The sequence below is a fragment of the Diadema setosum genome, chromosome 11 (genome assembly GCF_964275005.1).
Source record: "Diadema setosum chromosome 11, eeDiaSeto1, whole genome shotgun sequence".
NCBI classification, from domain to species: domain Eukaryota; kingdom Metazoa; phylum Echinodermata; class Echinoidea; order Diadematoida; family Diadematidae; genus Diadema; species Diadema setosum.
The window spans coordinates 1,564,762-1,584,914 of NC_092695.1; the positions used below are offsets into that span (position 1 = coordinate 1,564,762).

At 38.3% G+C, this 20,153-nt stretch overlaps 2 protein-coding genes across 2 annotated transcripts in view; both read right to left on the reverse strand.

Annotated features, from left to right (window-relative positions):
* Nucleotides 1-277: 277 nt before the first annotated feature.
* On the reverse strand, nucleotides 278-1,393 carry LOC140234919 (allatostatin-A receptor-like). The gene has a single exon (XM_072314960.1). The coding sequence runs from the start codon at nucleotides 1,391-1,393 to the stop codon at nucleotides 278-280; it is 1,116 nt and encodes a 371-aa protein (XP_072171061.1).
* Nucleotides 1,394-19,146: 17,753 nt separating this feature from the next.
* LOC140235048 (sodium- and chloride-dependent glycine transporter 1-like) overlaps nucleotides 19,147-20,153 on the reverse strand; it is a 35,142-nt gene continuing 34,135 nt past the window's right edge. The window contains exon 15 of the mRNA XM_072315084.1: nucleotides 19,147-19,608. Within this exon, the coding sequence (XP_072171185.1) occupies nucleotides 19,459-19,608 (150 nt within the window). The 3' untranslated portion in view covers nucleotides 19,147-19,458. The remainder of the gene's footprint in view (nucleotides 19,609-20,153) is intronic.

A 20,153-nucleotide genomic window follows, 5' to 3' on the forward strand; every position in this document is an offset into this window, starting at 1 on the left:
TCACGTTTATATCTGCGCTGGATCCTTTCCTTTTTCTCACGTTTAACATATACATTACAAAGCCAGAATAAAAGTATGATCACATAATTGAGATACATACAACATCCAATTTTCTTTCTTTCTTACCATCAGATTGTCGCTTGATCATGTATTGTCAACTGAGGTTTAAATGAGACTGTTTAAAATATTTTTTTTTTCAATTAGTTGTGCTTCGACGTGACGAAAAAGATTAAAACAACTTTTGAACCCCAAATTAATAATTTTCGAGAACTTGTATCTAGGTAATTTGTTTTGACATTGAAATTTCGCCCGTCGAAATCACAGACGCATTATTCGGCACGTCATCATTTTTCAACACTTCTGTCTTTTTGTTCTTTGCTAGTAGGCGCTGTAACCACGGAGAAGGTTTGGGAATCTGTGACCAACGACATCGGAACACGCAGAGGGAAATTTGACGAAAAAGTGGTTGTTTGAAACAATAGATAAATGGATTGATACAGGAATTGATAGAGTACACAACAGCGGTGAATTTGAAATACTTCAGGTAGCATTTTTCTGTCAAGACACAAAAGGTGTTGGGAAGGATACAGATGAAAAACCAGCAAACTACGATAAAGAGGTTCTTGGTAATTTCGATCTCACGTTTATCAATGGTCATACGCATTTTGATCTCGCTTTGCTCTGGTACCGTAGACTTGCCGGAGTTGTTCTTGAAAAGCTTCAAAAGATTGTGGTGTTGGGCCTTGACGTAGATGAAGATTTTCAGATAACAGGTGCTGATGATGGAGAACGTTGTGACAAAGAGAACCTCCTCGATAATGTACACGATCCTCAGCTGCAATCTCGTTCCATCAAACGCACAGAAATGGTTATCTGCGTTGTACCCTAGGCGACCAAACCCCAGAGCTGTCGGGAGAACAATTCCCAAAAGCGGACTAAGCCAAGCGAAGGAAACCATGAAAAACACGTTTCTGCTTCTGTATATTTCTTTGTACTTATTTCTTGGGCGGGTGATGACGACGAATCTGTCGACGCTGATCAAGGCAAGATGGACGATGCTCGCTTTGAAGGCGATGAGGCAGGCCCCACCCACCATTTGACACACCCAATCAGGTAACGGCCATCCCTCAAGCGTCGTTAGTGCCACCGCCTCGAGGCTGAGCATGCCGCATCCGATCAGGTCGGAGAGGGTCAGACTCACCACGAAGACGTTGGTGACGGTCTGGAGCTGGCGGGACAGGGAGACGAGCAGGATGACGAAACTGTTGCCGAGCACGCCGACGATGGTGATGAGGCAAACGATGGAGGCGAGAATCGTGTTACTGATGACCAGAGTCGAATGAGAGTATGGATCATAAACTCTTCCGTCAAGGCTTGAATTAATCGTAGGCATGATGTCAAATGTAATTCCTGAAATACAACAATAGATCAAGTTGCTCGGAAGGGGAAATGGGAAAATCGATAAAAAAGCCTGAATATTAGACTGCGCATTGTAATCATTCTTCAGAAGCAGTGGTTAACCTTGGCTGTTCTTCATGTGAAAGTACAATTTCTGGTTTATGAATATTTGTAGGGTTCTCGAGCAGCTATATCAGTGATTTAGAAAAGATCTTTAATGTTGCTGGTGTACAGAGCATATCAAAAAAAGAGAAGATAAACCAACTTTGGAGGGATACTTTTTTATTTTCAGCTATGGAGAGCACAATGTTTGTTGTGAGAAAAGGGGAACTCTTCCTCTTTCCATTGATACCTAATTATGTTGACAGATGCCATGCATGACTGAGCACATGAACATTAAAGACAACAATGACAAATTGAATTTTTTCAAGTTTGAGCGTTGTCGTGAAAAACAAAACAATGAATGTCTTACTGAATGGATGAGATCTGTCAATGAAAGTGTTCACATTATCAGGCCAGCCTGCATAACTGTAGGTTTTCGTTTAGGATTTCTTCAAACCTTGCATGTTCCATAAACCTTCAACATGGCAATGTTGCAGATAACTTGGTCACTCCCACAAAGCCTAACCCATTAACCATTTTCTCTTTTTTTATTCAACACATGGTTTGTCACTGCGAGCTATGTGTTGAATATGAACAGAGAAAAATGGACTGTGTGGGTTGGCCTCTGTGAGAGGGGTCAAGTTGTCGGACAGGTGGCCATATTGAAGGTTATGGACCACAGAATGTTAGAAGAAACCCTGAACACAAACCATAAAGACAATCCTCCCCTCGTACAGGATGACATATTATATTTGGTCACTTTCATTTCACAGATCTCATCCATTCAGTGAGAAAATCATTGTTCCTTCATAAAACCCAAATTGGAAAAAAAGTGTTATTTGCCAATGCATTGTCTTCGAAGTTCAAATGCTCAGTCATGCATGACATTTGTAAATATAATTAGGCATCAATGGAAAGAGGAAGAGTTCCTTTTTTCTCACAAACAACATTATGCTCCCAATAGCCGAAAAATATGAAATAGTAGCTGTCTAAAGCTGGATTGTTGTTTGATACGCACTGTATATTGCACGATAATACGATTTCATTGTCAACATTAGCTAATTTAGTCAGTCAGCTTAGTCAAGTCATGCTCATGCCTACAGTCCCCTTCTTCCTTGTTGAATCAAATGTACTGCCTTTTTATCTATGTGTTGCCATAGATATTTTTATTATGAATATGCTATTTATAGTATATACTCTCCTTCTGTATTGTTCCTTTGATATTTTGGATATGTTTGGTTTACTTTTCACAACTTTATGATGATGATAATGATAATAATGATAATAATAATAAGGTCTTATTTACCCAGGGTAGCCTCTTCAGTGTTGCCACTGCTTTACCAGAGGGCCCTGCTATTACTATTACCCTAGCATTGCCAGGTACCCATTTATACACCTGGGTCAAGAGGGACATAGTGGGTAAAAACATCTTGTCCAAGGACTTAAGCACTCGGCGGGATTCGAACTCGGGTCCTCCGATCGGGAGTCGGGAGTCTTGTCCACTCTGCCACAGCATAATTTCATTATGTTTTGATTATTGAGATGCAGAACGAATGCAAACAAACGAAAGAAACGAGCATTATTGTTTATATCACCAACAATAGGTGAGCAATAAAAAGCATAAAGACCACATCAAACCATTTTACAGAAGATGCCTTCACAACAAGATGAATCCAGATTGTGGACACGGGAGAGAAAAAAAAAATCCCACAGTATTGGTGCTTCAATGCACAGGGCAAGACCCACAAGCGATTCAGATTGACTGAAGACTTAACGAATTACAAATAAGTGATACCATTCTTAAAAGAAAAATAGAATAATGTTTTTCTTTGCCCTTTCTAAGAGGAAACAAATGCAAAATAAAAGGTGCTGTATTGCAGACGTCTCCCAGTGAAAAAAAAATGTACGAAATAGTCGTCACAATTCAATGTACACGATTTATAAGATCTAAGATGGTAATATTTCAACAGAAGTTGCTTGTGCAGCAACTTAAAAAGCCGGCGACTGTCAATAGGGATCAGAGCTTTTAGAAAACAAACGAACACTTCTCACGAGGATATTTGCTTTGAAATAGTTGAGGTACTGCCACGATATTTCTGTCTTCTTCGGGTTTTGTCAGAAAAAAAAAGTCCTTATATTACCTTCGGACAACCTCTTCAGTTTTAGCCACACGAAACCAGTGGGACCTAACACTTCCGTTGTAATTGCCCTAGAGATGTAAATATTAAAGATGTATATAATTATCTCTACGTTATTGTCCAAAAACATTTTATACACCCATTTTCTACGCCTGGGTCAAGAAGGAAATTGAAGCCACCATTTGCCAATGAATGTAACCCCAAGATAGAGCCCAAACACTGGACCTTTCTTGGAAGTCAAAAACCATTACATGTCACATGTAATAATTAATATCGAACACATCTATTAGGGAGAGGACAACGTTTGAACAGAATCTCTTTCGACAGAAATCTGAGGAATTACACCAAAGAACCACAAACATTTATGTTCCTGGATTTTACAGAACAGGGTAGGCCTATTGAGATTTTGATGATCATTCTTACTCTTTTAATGTTCAATATCCTCACTTTTAAGGGACTTTTGTATGGAACATTGTCGGGAAGGGGAAAAATAAAACTAAATTGAGCGAACTAAACAAATCAGTGATATTACATTTAGTTGAAGAATGGTCAACACAAAGAAGAAAATCGAAAACTAATTTTAAAAGAGTCTTGTTCTCACCTGACGACCTAGCAGGATATTAAGTAACCCAAGAAGCCGAGATAATATTCTCACAAGAAATCAAACCTGAAGCTATGGTTCATGCTTTACGGACGTCTTCATCTTTGCATGTTGTGCAGGACCCTTATATCTGGACATCATTCCACAATTCTCGCTGTCGTGCAAAATTAGGTCGTGTTGCATCCAATGAGCGACCATTATGGGGCTGTTCCAAGGAACGACATACACATCTTCTCCTTCTCCTGCGCGCATGCGCGTCAGTGGATAAAATAAGGCCATTCAAAAAGAAAATAATATACTGGCTGCTCGTTACGGTATTGAAATTTGTGTTGTAAAGAATCCGTTCTGATGATTCATCGAGCTGGTGAACTTATCTGGCTACCTTTCTTTTTCTCTGCCGACATCTTTTTATTCCTTTCAATGGCAAGCGCTGACCATCTTTCTATTGGCAATTAGGCATGTACGTTTCAGAACGACGGGATATGCAATATACAATCACAATATACAATCACAATATACAAGCATGCTTTTTAGTGGACCTCTCAATTCTTTTTTTTTTTATCTCAAAAAACATAACTATGTATTTTGCCATAATGCATGTATTGTCATCTCAGAATTGCGATGACAGAAGATCATCCAACTCCCCGTCTCTCGTGTTTCAACATTGCATGTTGAGCAATAATTGTCAATAGACACTCCATACTTGATTTGTATCTGCTTCCTCGAGTAACTTATCCTTCTATCATCCGGCTCCGCATTCAACTCACTTTGAATCACGAAAGAGCACTCCGTGATTCGAAGCAATTTAATACTCTAGGAAGCAGAGACAAAATTAAGTAAATGCGGTCTCTATTTTTGCTCAACATGCAATGTTGGAAATATCGAATTAAAACACGAGCGACAGGGAATTGGATACTGTGTAATCTTCTGTCAAAATTTTATGCAGGAGCTCGCAGAAGGCCGCGTCAGTTGTAGTCTATACTGTACGAAAACGATGCAAGCGATTCCGGGTGGCCTGTTAAAAATGATTAGTTCTAGAACTAGGCTTAGGCCTAGGATAGGCTTAATTCGTAGTTGACTAGTCCCAGATCTAGACATAGCTAGTTACTAGTTAGACCTAGTCTTAAAGAAAACAAATATTAACTGCCCTGTATTCGGATGGTGGTGGAAATTATCACTCCCTCGGTGCTTTTCATACCGACGCTTCTATCACCCCGAGGCTAACTCCTCGAGGTGATACATGTAGAAGGGTCGGTATGAAAAGCACCTTGGAAATGATAATTTCCACCGTCATCCTCATGAGCAGTCAATATTTGTATAGGGCCTAGTATCAGAGGGTTTTTAACTTTCTATCAAAGAGTTTCGGTTTTTCTATCATTTTACCTTAGGTCAAGTGATAGACTATCAATATTATCTTGGGATGGACATGAGAAAACGTGGTGAGACGGGTTAGGCAAACGTGACAGGCCGTGATTGCCGTGGATGCCGTGTCAAATTTTTAAACTGTAAAAAAAAAAAAAAAAAAAAAAAAAAAAAAAAAAAAAAAAAAAAAATCAAGTCCCGGTGCTAATGAGAAACCCTGTATGCCGTAATTAAACGGGGTGATCGCAACATGTTAAAGGGATAGTACAGTTTTTGTGGAGATGAGAATTGGGTTTTTAACTTTTTGCGAGATACCAAGAAAAGTACAGAACATACCATTTTAAGAGGAATTCAAAGTTTATTTGACGAAAATCGTGTTTGGAATGACTGAAACATCAAAAAAACAAAGTAAAACAAAGCGATCGTAATAAAGTATGGGTCCCACACTTTATTAGAATCGCTCTTTTTTGATATCTCAGCCATTTCAAAACCAATTTTCATCAAATAAACGTTGAATTCCTCATAGAATTACATGCTTTTTCACATTTTGTAAGAGGTTTCTCATTATCTCACAAAAAAAAATGTTAGAAACCTGAAATTAGATCTCAACTATAACTGTACAATCCCTTTAAGACACGACGACACGTCATCGGGCCGGAACAAAACTTGGAGGCGGTCAGTAGCGGGACGCGACGGACATTGACGGATAATATTGATAGCCTAGCCTCACCAGACGCCATGAGAACAGCGTCTGATCATCGCTATATGTTCACCGGGGCAAGGTCTGGAACGAACAAGATTAGAATACGAAGAGGGGAATGTGTCATCTACCCACGTCGAATTACGTTTCGGGCAAATGGGGCTGCCGTGGCCGCCGGGAACATGGTGTAAATGCATGATAAGGCAGACACAGTACCGACTGAGCCATTTCACCACAGAGGATCAGGTCAGAGAGTTCAAGAGTAGTGATAATGAAGAAAATTATGAGTTCTGATAACCATCTGAGATACTCTCTTTGTATTATCATAACGTCCTTACTGCTGAAGAAAAAAAAAAACCACGTACGTTCATTTTGTTATTCTATAAATGAAAGACAGCATGAATACGATAGAAGTAAAAGGCGTGTCCAGTGAAACAATTGATGAAATGGGATAAGTTCAATAAAAATTAACTTTGTTGAAATGAGATGTCGAAAAATGAAGCCACAAGTAGACAACATGATAACGAGATTTTTTTTTTCCTTCAAAATGATAATTGATTCACTTCCTCAAATCCATCGCCATTCTGAAGTTTGTAAGATAAGACTACGACTGATACGAGGAGTTTCAGTAGTTCAATAAAATCCGATTAATTGTACCCACATTTTCAAAACAAAATAAGTCTATCTGAGAATCACGGTACACATTTGCTTCCTTTCTATTGGCCACATGGCAGCATATAAGGAGACATTTATTTGATCCTGAATTTATGTTCTTCAGCCTGCTACTGAAAGGTTAAAAACTCTTTCCCGTCAAAGAACTGGATAGCATTGTTACTGCGATAGGACCCGGAAATTCCTGTGGATTCTGGTAGGAACTGTGCGACAGTTTGGGGGTTTTGTTTTGTTTAGTTTTTGTGTTGTTTTGTTTTCTTTTTTATTTTGCTGGAATTCAGCTGATAAAATGTTCTTTGATTTTTATATGTGATTTTATATCATATATTAAAAGATATGTATTTGTCATTATTATTAATAAATTTTCTTATCTTATTATACATTCCGTAAAGCCTGTAAGTGTAGGTATCCTCAGATACTGATTTCAATATCATAGGTATAAGACAATCATCCAAGTGAAGGAAAAGGGAGGAATTTTTCTTTTATGACTTTCATATTCTTGTCACCAGAACCAATGTCTATTCAGGTTTTTGAAATACGTGATGTATCGGTTGTAACTGCAGTGAAATCTAACATTGGAGAGTTTGGTTGAATACTGAAATAGTTTAACATTAAACGTTGACGGTGATGATGATATAGTCCTGTAGAGATCTTGTTCCGGTAACTCGCATTTCTGCATAACGGTATCATACGACTGCACCTCGATAGACGAGTTAAGGTACCTTCTGATACACCATCTTTAGGGAAAAGAGGGATTACATCCTTCATCAGAGGATAGGAGCACCACGCAAGTTTCGAATTCATGACCTCATTTTTGAGAGTCCGGAGCCTCAGATTTATTCCGCGCTTTATATACAAAGGGGAATTCCTTCATCACGTGTAAGATTCTGCCACCTCATGATACACATTCCACATGCTATGATGGTCAAGATTTAATTCTTAAGATGTTATTAAGAAGCTACATTGACATTTCTTTTGGGACTCCTGGTGTTGTTCTTCTCTTCGAGTAGGAATTATAAATTATTTTCAAATTGTTTTGGCTTGTTTTGTTCTAAAGTTCTCTCTTGGAGTCTTTCCATCTGCGCATATACGAATGAAAAACATACGTGTTATTATATCAGAAAATATCTGAGTGAAACTGTCGTCTTTAAAATTTGTTTTCATATTTCATACGGCAATGAAACTTTGGTGTTTGTTTTAATTTGTAATAGTGACGTTTACATTTTATATCAATACAGCAATCATTCAAATACATTCGCTTATCTAAAACTACTATCACATCTCAATAACTATGTTGCATTGGGGTCACTAGAATTCTCCGTGTTGGACACAACGAAGAATCTTTTCTTGGTTTTTTTTTTTTCGTATTCGGAACTGTTTTGTCTAGCTTTCGTGCAATAGTTGTTTAATAGATGTTGTGTTGAAACTATCTCTCATGTTAAGTCTGCCGTTGTTACAATACATTGATTTCTCTAAAACAAACACATAAATAAACGTGGCAATTAAATGATCTCTTGCTAATAATTCACTCTTTCGAATCAAAGCAGGTACAAACAACTGAACGATAATAGTTCTGTCAGTTATTGCAACATTAATGACAGTTTTAATGACAGTCGTACAAAAGAGACACGAACAATAAACTGCCCTGGAATTCCTTCGAAACCTTAGAAGGCGATATGGCAAAGCATGTATTTCAAAATGTATGTATCACTGAGCATATTTGAATAACGTTTAATGGCGTTTGCCAGACGAACCATAACTGTTCTCAGCTTTGCTTGCTATTTTGATATTATTAATTGCGCTTGTTTTTATGTCATGATTGGGTAAACAGATAACTCATATCGCCAGACAGCAGTGTGTACACAGACCTCCACTATTAAAGATGTAACCCGTATTATATGCAACAACTGGTCAATATATTGACCTACCCACACACACACGGGCTCGACCGCGGCTCGGCCGCCGCCGAGACCACCTCCAGAGCGAGGCAAAATGCGAGGCCAATTTTGGCCCCGCATTTGGCCTTTCGCGCGTTTACACCGAAGCGGGGCTGGGCCAAGCCGCGGCCGAGCCGTGGCCGAGCCTCGCACCGTAAACGGGGTCTAATTTGTGACTATACATATTATTTATCGTCCATGTCGAAAATTGATTATCATTAATTATACAAACAACGCATTTCCCTATAGAGGCATTATATTCTGTTTAACATTCAAAAAAGTGATTTACTAGTTTGTTTTCTTAAATAATGAAGTAATCGAGAGTTCAAGTCTGATTTTTTTAATGTCTGACTTTCTTGAAGATGGACGTCAAATCTTTATTAACTTTATTTTCAAAAATGTAATATCCCACAACTAGAACACTTAACGAGTTAAGATGGTGGAGTATACTGCAAGGCTATGGGTTCGCGTCGCCTTGAACAGCAGGGAGCTTTAGATTTTGACGCGCGGACGTTTGAGACGACGCTTGCGTTGGACGTTCTCCTCTCCCCTGCGTCGTGCTGAAAAGTAGCTTTAGATTTATGCTGGGACCAAAGAGATTTTCCCAAAAATCTCTTTGGCTGGGACACAACGTATTAAAAAATAAAATCGCGCCCCCATATGATCGGTGCATGAAGTATTGTAGCTCGCTGCTACGTTGCAAACTGTGCGGACGTAAAAATAGCCCAGTACGCGTAGTGAAAAACTCAGGCGACGCAAGCTAAAGATAGATCGACTTGACGCGCGCTTCTGCGCACGCTCAGAACATTTTTTTTTCCCTCTGAACGTCTGCGCGTCTAAAATCTAAAGCTCCTTATAGTGGCTGAACAGTACCACTCCAGAACGACAATATTCTGGAGAAACTGCAGTAGATGAAGTCTGTTGGCGCCGAGGCTGAGGCTGAGGCTGCCCTTGCCTTTCCCTTGGTTCTCTTGTCTGCCACCAGCTACTTCGATACAATGTAATTCATATAAATCATAAATTCTTCTTGTTATTGATACATCAAAAGGAGGAGAACTTTACTTGGGTACCTAAGGGGGGGGGGGGGGGTCACCGTGCACCCCCCCCCCCCCCCGGACTCCTCGAAACTTACATTTTCAGGATCCTCATGACATACCAAAACATAATCAAGATGTTAACAGGAACGAAAAGTGGCTGTTCTATGTAGGTGAAATTTAATGTATTCTATTGTGTTTCATAATTTCTTATGTATTTCTTTGTTTTTCAACTTTTTCAACTTTTGTTTTTTCTTTGTTTTTCTATTGGAAATTGTCACTGACCACTTTTCTACCATAATTAGCACAAAACTAATCAATGAAAGTGATTAATTGTAAAAATAATCAGGTTTTCATGACCTTCATGACAGAGCACCTGTTTTCCATAGGAAATGTACACAAAATCACAAAATTGTGCCCGTTTTGGGGAGACATACCGTTACAAAAATGGGCGTGACTTCGCAAAAGTATACGCGGATGTTTCAAATTTGGTCTCAAAAGTTGTGCGAGACTTGACCAAACAAAGTCAAGAAGCCTCGCGACAGATTTATAGCGCGAAACTTTGGGGGGGGGGGTGGCGGATCCCCCCTCCCCCCCCCCCCCCCGTCCTTATGTATGTATGTAATATATATGTGCTTACATGTAGGGCCTACATAGTAGGGTACCTAAGGGGGGGGGGGGGGGGTCACCATGCACCCCCAGGACTCCTCAAAACTTACTTGACTTTGTTTTGTTCAAGTCTCACGCAACTTTTGAGACAAAATTTGCAACTTTCCCGCATACTTTTGTGAAGTCACGCCCATTTTTGTAACGGAATGTCGTCCCAAAACGGGCACAATTTTGTGCTTTTGTGTACATTTCCTATGGAAAACAGGTGCTCTGTCATGAAAGTCATGAAAACCTGATTATTTTTACAATTAATCACTTTCATTGATTAGTTTTGTGTTAATTATGGTAGAAAAGTGATCAGTGACAATTTCCAATAGAAAAACAAAGAAAAAACAAAAGTTGAAAAAGTTGAAAAACAAAGAAATACATAAGAAATTATGAAACACAATAGAATACATTAAATTTCACCTAGAACAGCCACTTTTCGTTCCTGTTAACATCTTGATTATGTTTTGGTATGTCATGAGGATCCTGAAATGTAAGTTTCGAGGAGTCCTGGGGGGGGGGTGCACGGTGACCCCCCCCCCCCCCCTCCCCCTTAGGTACCCGACTACTTAGCGCTTAGTGAAGATTTACTGTATAAACTGATGTGTATTCTCTTTTGGTAGGCCTCTCATAAGAAAACATATAAACCCTCAAATCTCATACCTTCATTACCTATTCGTCAAATGTTAATGAATAACTTGTCGACGTTCTTTCTGCATGGTGTTTGCAATGTACAATTTGTATTTGTCAAGGCCAATTTAAAGGACAAGTTCACCTTCATTAACATAAGGATTGAGAGAATGTAGCAATATTAGTAGAACACATCATTGAAAGTTTGAGGAAAATCGGACGATCCGTTCAAAAGTTATGAATTTTTGAAGTTTTTGAGCAGTCACCGCTGGATGAGAAGACTACTGCATTGTATGATGTCACATGCGTACAACAATATAAGGAAAATATAAAGAGAATTTCACAAAATTTCATCTTTTGAAAAAAGTTCACATTCCCTTGACTCGTTACTGACATATGTTATGGGTAATATTATTCCCATTGTCTTTAGAAAGAGGCAAGTCAAGTGCTCTTTTATTATGCGAAAAAAGGTGAAAATATGTTGAATTTTCTTTACATTTTCTTTACACTGTTGTACTCACGTGACATCACGGGCCTTAGTAGTCTCCTCATCCAGCGGTTCCAACACAAAAATTTTAAAAATTCATAACTTTTGCATCGATTGTCCAATTTTCCTGAAACTTTCACTGATGTGTTCTACTAATATTGCTGCATTCTCTCAATCCTTATGTTTATGAAGGTGAACTTGTCCTTTTAGGAGCGGAATTTCTTTTTTCAGCTTTAAGCCTGTAAATCTTGCATGCAATAAACTGGACACGTACACCAAAACCATCAGAAGGAAAACAACCTGTCTGTGCAGTTCAAATGTCTGGAAAGACGTGTTTATTTCGTCACATCCTCACACAACTCGGATATCGTCACAGCCACATTTCTTTCCTAAGCTATAACGACGAAAATACAAAGCAAAAAAAAAAAAATCAAACTCATCAATGTCATAATTATACACAAAGATGAATATCGCTTTTCTAGCAAAGTATAACAATAAAACAATTTGTCTACATGGTTAAAGACATGACAATGTCAATGAACAGTGCCTTGTCTTGTTTGTGCATTAAACAACTCGAGAATGTTGGAAATAAAACGAAATATACTGGATATACAGCATAGTACAAAGCTAATAATATTCTATCCAAAAAAAAAAAAGTAGTGTAATGAGTAAAAATGGTAGAAACCAGCCAATGTACTGAAAATGTAAGTATGCTATCGACATAACAAACATTCTTTGTTAATGTTATCAAACTATTAACGTAAATCAATGTTAGCCAAAGCAAATCGTTATTAAGTACTCATATGCCTATTTACATATGATAATAAACTCGGGAAATATCCTCGCGTTGTTACGATGCGAAATAACTCGACTCAATACGGAAATATATCAACAGTCATTTCTACGTGAGGGCTCGTGGTTTTACCTGAAGTCATTTAACAACTTGTACGCAGCGATGTTATTTGAAGTTCGCGTTATTAGATGGAGATAAACCATGTGTCCACTACGGCCAATAAAGTGTTTTACTCTTTACGTGACCTATGCTCAAATTAGAGGCAGCTCGAAATCAAAACCAAAGTAACTTTCTTCGGAAGCCGTCGCAAGAGTTTGAAGCTAGGCAAGAGAAAAATTAAAGGGCTGATCATGCAGTCTCGGTTGAGATGGGCTTCAGGTTTTAAACTTTTTTTTTTCTTTTAATGATGATTTTTTTTTTAAGATAATGAGAAACCTCTTCTGAACATACAATTCTAAGAGGAATTCAAAGGTTTTTTCCTTTTAATGAAAATTGGTTATGAAATGGCTGAGATATCCAAAACAGAGCGATCCTAATAAAAGGTGGAAACCACCTTTTATTAGGATCGCTCTGTTTTACTCTGTTTCTAGATATCTCAGCCATTTCAGAACCAATTTTCATCGAATAAATTTTGAATTCCTCTTACAATATGCATGTATGCTCTTTGACATATCATAAAGTGGTTTTTAAGTATCTTGCAAAAAAAATACAAATAAAAGCTGAGTCTTCACCTCACCCAATACAACATGTACATCATCCCTTTAATGAGAAATGATTTCAGTACGTAAATTATTTCCCGCGCGAGAAGACATCGCATTATATGCTGCCCTCCACGTCGTGTCTTTCCTGTTTAAATTTGCTTGATTTTATGTAACATTTTCTATTTATCTTCTTCTGGATGGTGGTGCGCCTTCCGTACAAGCATTATTAGCAGAATAGTTCACTTATAAATTTAGCAAAATGTTGAGAGCACTTAAGATCTATGAAATATTTCTGCTTTACTTTAAATTACACCTACTCTTCTTCGAAGTGAAAGAGAAAATAAACGAATCAATAATATGCCGAGGAACAAATTAATTTTTAACATGATGTAAAGGGTAAGCATTGGTCTGGTTTGATGATAGGGAAATAAAATTGAAAAATCTAGGCCACTACACGCAAGATCCGCAGGTTGATGGACATGAAGCCGCGTTTTTTAGGATTTTTTTTTTCATAAATAAACGTTGCAAAATGTGTGAAAATTAGGAGAATATGCCCGACATTGTTGTCATCGGCATGCACTCCACCAATGTCTATTTCAGAGAGTGAGGAATGTTATTATTCGATCATGTAAGGAGAGATGAATGGGTGAAGCGGTAGATCCTGAGAAGGAATTTAAGATGAATGATATGACGTGGGATATTTATTGTCGAAACCACCTGAGAGCGAAATCTACAATGAGTTGCATCTGTAAGCTGGCTGGAGGTCGGTCATGAAAACGCAACAGTGAGTTTACAAAAAGCCTCGAACTGAGCTTTAACACAAAATGGACAATACGCTATGCCACCTCGTAGTGTGGACGCGAACACAAAGACAAAGTAATATATGTCACCATAACCAGGTATATAAGGAAACAAGAACATACGCCAAGATTTAATGTGTAAATTGTTACATGTACATGTATGTTAGTGTTGAGCATTCTCATCCTTTTTTTTTTCTTTCACCCCCTCCCCCTATTTCTTTTTCTAGTCAACCAGTTAGTAAATTTAACAGGACGATAATCACAAGAAACGTACCAGAAAAGGGAAAGCGCTTGTTGTGTTCAATTCTGCTGTTTGTGATTTTTTTTTTTTTTTGGGGGGGGGGGGGAGATAGGGTGATTTTGGTCAGATATAAAACGCACAAGCATCAGTAAATATTAATTTAATTGAAACTTGTAAAACTTCAATTAATTTAAGGTGACAACCAGTCCTCCTTTGGTCTTAATAAGAACAGTTGCTTTGAAATTCGGATTATTTCAGGTTTTTTCTTTCTTTGTTTGTTTTGTTTTATGGATGACCTAGAATTACGAAGTTAAACAACATTTCAGCTCAGTTCCAAGTGGAGCAAAACAAGTATTCGAATTCTACATCCCCAACGAGATGAATGACCATGATGTTCATCTCAACACACAAACCGACCCTCCGAACGCAATGTTAAAACACGCACTTTACAGATGAGAAGGTAGATTATCTGAAGGCGTTAGTAAGGGGAAGGAGCACAATTTTCTGTGTATCATACAAAGTCTCAAAGGCGGAGACTATCACACTTTTTCTGTTGTTTTGTTTGTTATTGTTACTTTTAAGAGGCTATGAGGTCCTCATGCTGCTTAGGGGACCCCCCCCCCCCCCAAATCCAATGTTATTCCAACATATCTCATGGAAGCGGTGCGCCCATTAGAGGTTAACTCCATCTAGATTTAGATCGATGGTTGAATAAAACGATGTGAAAATTTGTCAGAAAGCAAATAATAAAAGCAACACAAAACATACGACCGTCCAGTCAGGTGACAAGTGACATTTTGTAAAACAGCAACGCACATCTACATCTACTAAGCTCTGTCATTTCAAATCATTCATGTGGACTAATTGTACAATATCTACGACCATGGTGACATAGTCGAAACTGGCTTATAACATTAACAACAAAACGCCAAAGAGAGTGCAAACATAGCCAAGCTCTCTGATGATAATCACTGAACATAAATGATGAAAACACTGCCCTCATACGTTCTAACCACCTACAGCGGTTCTACGAGGCGGCGGTCGCACAGAACACCTTAAGCCTCACATATCTATCAAACTTTGCCTGGTGCAGGATTAGAACTGGTGAACAAACTCTTAACTACAGTAATACAATCAATTAAAACAACATCACAAAATGGCACCAACACAATGTGCTATGTGGCTGCAACTAATGTAGTTGCGAACCACAATGCTTGGACAATTATTCACACAGATCGACATGCAATCAATGATATTATCTCCTCCTGATAATCTTGAAGGATTAACGAGACGATCTCTCCTCCGTGAAAGAGATGGAGATATTGGTCTTTGCGGCAAGATAGTTGATTACATCAGCAGTTTGTCTTATACTACTTTTTGAGTTACCATAAAGTTCTAGCTACAGTGATTTATACTAGACTGCACACATCGCTTGTTCCCTCGTTTCTCATTGGGATCACAACTTTGCCAAACTTTCTTTCCACCCATGATCCCCCTTCTTTAGAATGGGTTGATCCCTTGACATCCCGAATCGTAGCTACTCCATTGCACCTTTATTACACAAGCGTGATTATTTTTAACCTGTCCATACACATCACTGATCTCCCACCATTATTATGTGGCCACTTTTCACTTCGGCGTGCAGACCTGCTACAAGTTATATTCAAGCCTGCATGCCTCCCAGCAGCATGAAATCGAAAAGATCGTCAACTTTGTCGGAGTGCTCTTGCAAGCCAAAAGAAATGAAAGGGAAAAATATACTGATTACAGAATTTTGCCCTGGTATGAGGCCTTAACATAAGGCGAAGTCGATCAGGTTTTGCCTAATTGGACGGACCCTCTTTCACAGGATGAGGATAAGCTCTTGAGAACATCAAAAACATAACATCAAGTGATTTCAGCGTCTCTATATAAAATTGACTTAGTGACAAGTAACATGAACGTGACGATTGAAACGGGGTACGCACATTCAAGAACATCATCACTACCATTCTAGTTAATTCTTCACGATGTAACGAAGGACATTGAGAAAATATTTGTGCGATATTGTGTACAGCTTCAAAGTTTTGCCAGCGGACAAAACAGTTGAGATGCCGTGTGAAATTAGAAGGGAAAAAAAATATTTCGTCACATTCTGCTTACAGGACTGTCCATAACATTCGAGTTGTACATACAAGTGAACATCACACAATCTGTCAATGACGTCACAGTAAAACGATTCTTACTTATCTAAGACAACGATTGCATCCGAAGAATCAGCAACACAGTTCCACATTGTCAGCGTGACAGAAATTCCCATTCTGCCTTCATCACTATTCTGAGTTTTCACATTCTGCTTACAGGACTGTCCGTAACATTCGAGTTGTACATACAAGTGAACATCACACAATCTGTCAATGACGTCATAGTAAAACGATTCTTACTTATCTAAGACAACGATTGCATCCGAAGAATCAGCAACACAGTTCCACATTGTCAGCGTGACAGAAATTCCCATTCTGCCTTCATCATTATTCTGAGTTTTAGAAAAGGACAGTAGACCTACGGACTGACACCCTGCCCAACTCTGGCAGAAAGAAGTAAGTGACGTACCTTCAAAATCAGATTTGTCAATGATTTCAGATGAATGGACGAACCATTGCCTAGTTGGACGCCATTTTTTTTTTAGCAGAAACATTCATCCTACTGATACATATACAGGGTTTGATCGCATAACGAGTTAAGCGCCATTTTCAAACATTTCAAACTAAGTCTGTCACCAGATAGAACAATACAAAACCTGTCCACTGATACTTCACTTGTTGCGTAAAAAGAGATATTCTTAAAGTTATGATTAAAATATCCCATATGCTTTTATGATTTTTTTTTGTTTTGTTTTTTGTTTTTTCGCAGGTTTACTTGCAAATACCTCATCTTGACAAGAAAGGAGTTACAGTAATTCATTTTGCGATCAAATTCATCATTATAACTTTGGCCAAAGCGTCATAACGTCGTATGTAGAGGAAACACATTTTCCGAATTTTCTTTTAATAGTAATTTTGTAAATTGCTTGCTTAAGGTCAGCATATCAGCGTGTAGACGTAATGTGGAAGAAGCATGATTTTTTTGTTTAAGACTTTGCATTCACTGCATAAAACACTAGAGTCATTAGCATCACTAGCCTTTACAGAGGTGGTGAAAGCGTCGAATAATAAATCATCGTCAGTGTTCTCAAAAAGTGAACAATTTCAGAAGCTAGTAAGTATCACAATTATCTAAATTGCACCGCAGTCAGGGCTAACCTGATTATAAAGTTACATCATTTTCAGTGTTAGCATGGCATAAAACAACTTCTACTTATGCTACTGAATGAATACAACCACTGCCCAGTAAGGGCGGTCGCATCAGTCGAAATAGAACAGTCTAAGACGCTGACTCCATTGGAGCTGCGATCCCCAGTTCCACCCTATCTGGATGATCGCATCTGCATGCTACTTGCATACAACAGATAACTGATACAGTAGTAATGACGAATAATCTTTCTTATAGCGTTATCCAATACCTAGTTTTGCATAGCTCATAGCTTTTTGCTCCGACCTTGAATTACATGACGGTTACATGAAGAGAACTGCATCGTTCCTCCTTCAACATGAATGGGCACAACGAAAAACTATCCCTTGTGATTACCCCACGTATTTAGATAGGAGAGGTTTATTTAATTCCATTGCGTACCATTTGGAAAACTTTGCTGAAAGGTACTACTCCTATATTTTGTTCTGTTTTGATTTATGTGTGTGTGTCTGTTTATTTGTTTGATGTATTTTTAGACATACTGATTGTGTTGGAAGAACAGATAGGAGAGATTTCCAGTCTTATTTGTTCTGAATCGTGCTGTACCTGAAGAAAAAAAAAATGCCCATCGTGATGACAATACAATGACATGGAGAAATATGATAGTATACGAGTATAAATACATAAATAGTTATACATTACTGCACCCCGCTTATAGCTACACTTTGGCATTTGGTTACTCAGTATGAGGTCAGTCTTAAACATATAATTGTTTTCTAAGCTCTCTTAGTATTTTTGTTCGTTCACAGCAAAACTCACATTTTCTGTATAACCGACGAACAAGTGGGAAAAAATATAGGCCTACTGGACAAGTAAAACACGCAATCACAGTTTATCGAGCAATGTTTTACTCACACATCATATGCATATAGGTACGAAGGACCACGGGGTTTACCTCCTTATAGGCTTGTTAAGTTTTAATGCTGTGTAGTATTCAGCACAATCACATTTACAACCAGTTCAGCCTTTCCGTACCGCAGTCTGAATCCCAGCAGATATTCTGCTCGATTTTTTTTTTTTTCGGAAGCACTGGTTATTACTAATAAATAACTGTGTAATTGTTCCGAAGGCGGAGGATTTAGGAAATAATATCTTTGTCTTTCTAGCTTGATTGTAAACCGACTACCACATATATAAAGGAGAGAACATTTCGAGATTAGTTATAGGAAACAAATTAAGCTTTCTGCACCATCAAACACACATCACAAACGCTTAGAATTGCGTTGGCTTGGCGACTTCCGTAATATAAGCATGTGCTACACAGAGTTTCGAATATACAGATACACTACAATCGGTATGGTAATTTCACTCGTGCAAATACAAAAAAAACAAAAAACAAAAAAAGAAACACACCAAATTTGACATCAACCACATAATTACATAAGTGCTCAAATCAACGAATATTACTTAGAAGAAAAAAAAAAAAACATGACAAAATACTTAAAATGAATGATAGTGCTGTAACACTGAATTCAGTAATATTTTACGTTTGAATCTATGGTGATAGTAAACGCAATCTTACAAACACAATTGGAAATAAACATTCTTTTTGTCTTCTTTCATTTTTCTTTTGTCTGTCAAAGTTTCTATAGAATTGTGAATGTTGGTGATAATAACATACGGAAGTGATAACTTCTTTGCTCCATGAACGAGGGAAAAACTGTGTAGTGGAATAAACAAACAAACAAAAATCATATTGACTGTAATTGCTTGTCCATTAGTACAGTGGTGTCTGTGCCTAACCACAAGAAAAAGAAAGAAAGAAAGAAAAATAAAAACTAAGGTGGCTCCATGCTACTCAGTATGCCAAAATTGATTACTACAAATAATAAATAATACGTAAAATCGGGTCTCCAGCAACCAATAAGGCGCCCTCTATCATGCGGACACGACGCTGTTCGGCTTCATGGCCTCTAGTTCCACATCGGACTGGTCGGGAGGCGGTCCCGCTCCCTTGCTGATCGGCTGAGCTTCCCGCTGGTCCTTGGGTCCCCAGTCCGCGGTCGGGCGCAGCAGGAAGAGCAACCGCTGCGTGTTGAGAGATGAGAAAAGGGCAGGTGCTTGTTGGTAAAGAGGAGGCTCAAAGGTCAAGGAGGCATGAACAGGTCAAAGGTCAATGAGGGCGGGAACACAGCTTTCACGTGCACATTCTTATTCTTTCTTTCGAATTCTGCCTAGCTTTAAGCTAATCACTCTTATCCTACTGTGGAACCCAGGGCTCCCGGATTATGCAGGAGGCCCTCTGAAAACTTTAAAGGGATGATATAGTTTTGGTCGAGATGGGGCTTCAGGTTTCTAACTTTATTGAGAGATGATGAGAGACCTCCTATGAAAAACTAAAGAGCATACAATTCTAATAGGTATTCAAAGTTTATTATTTTGACAAAAATTGGTCTTAAAATGCCAGAAACAATGTCCCAATGAAAGGTGGGATAATTTCTTTACTTTGTTTTTGGATATCTAAGCCATTTCAAAACTAGTTTTCATCAAATAATGTACTTTGAAGACCTCTTGAATTAAAATGTTCGCTCTTTAATATTTCATGAGTGGTTTGTAATTATCACCAAAAAAAG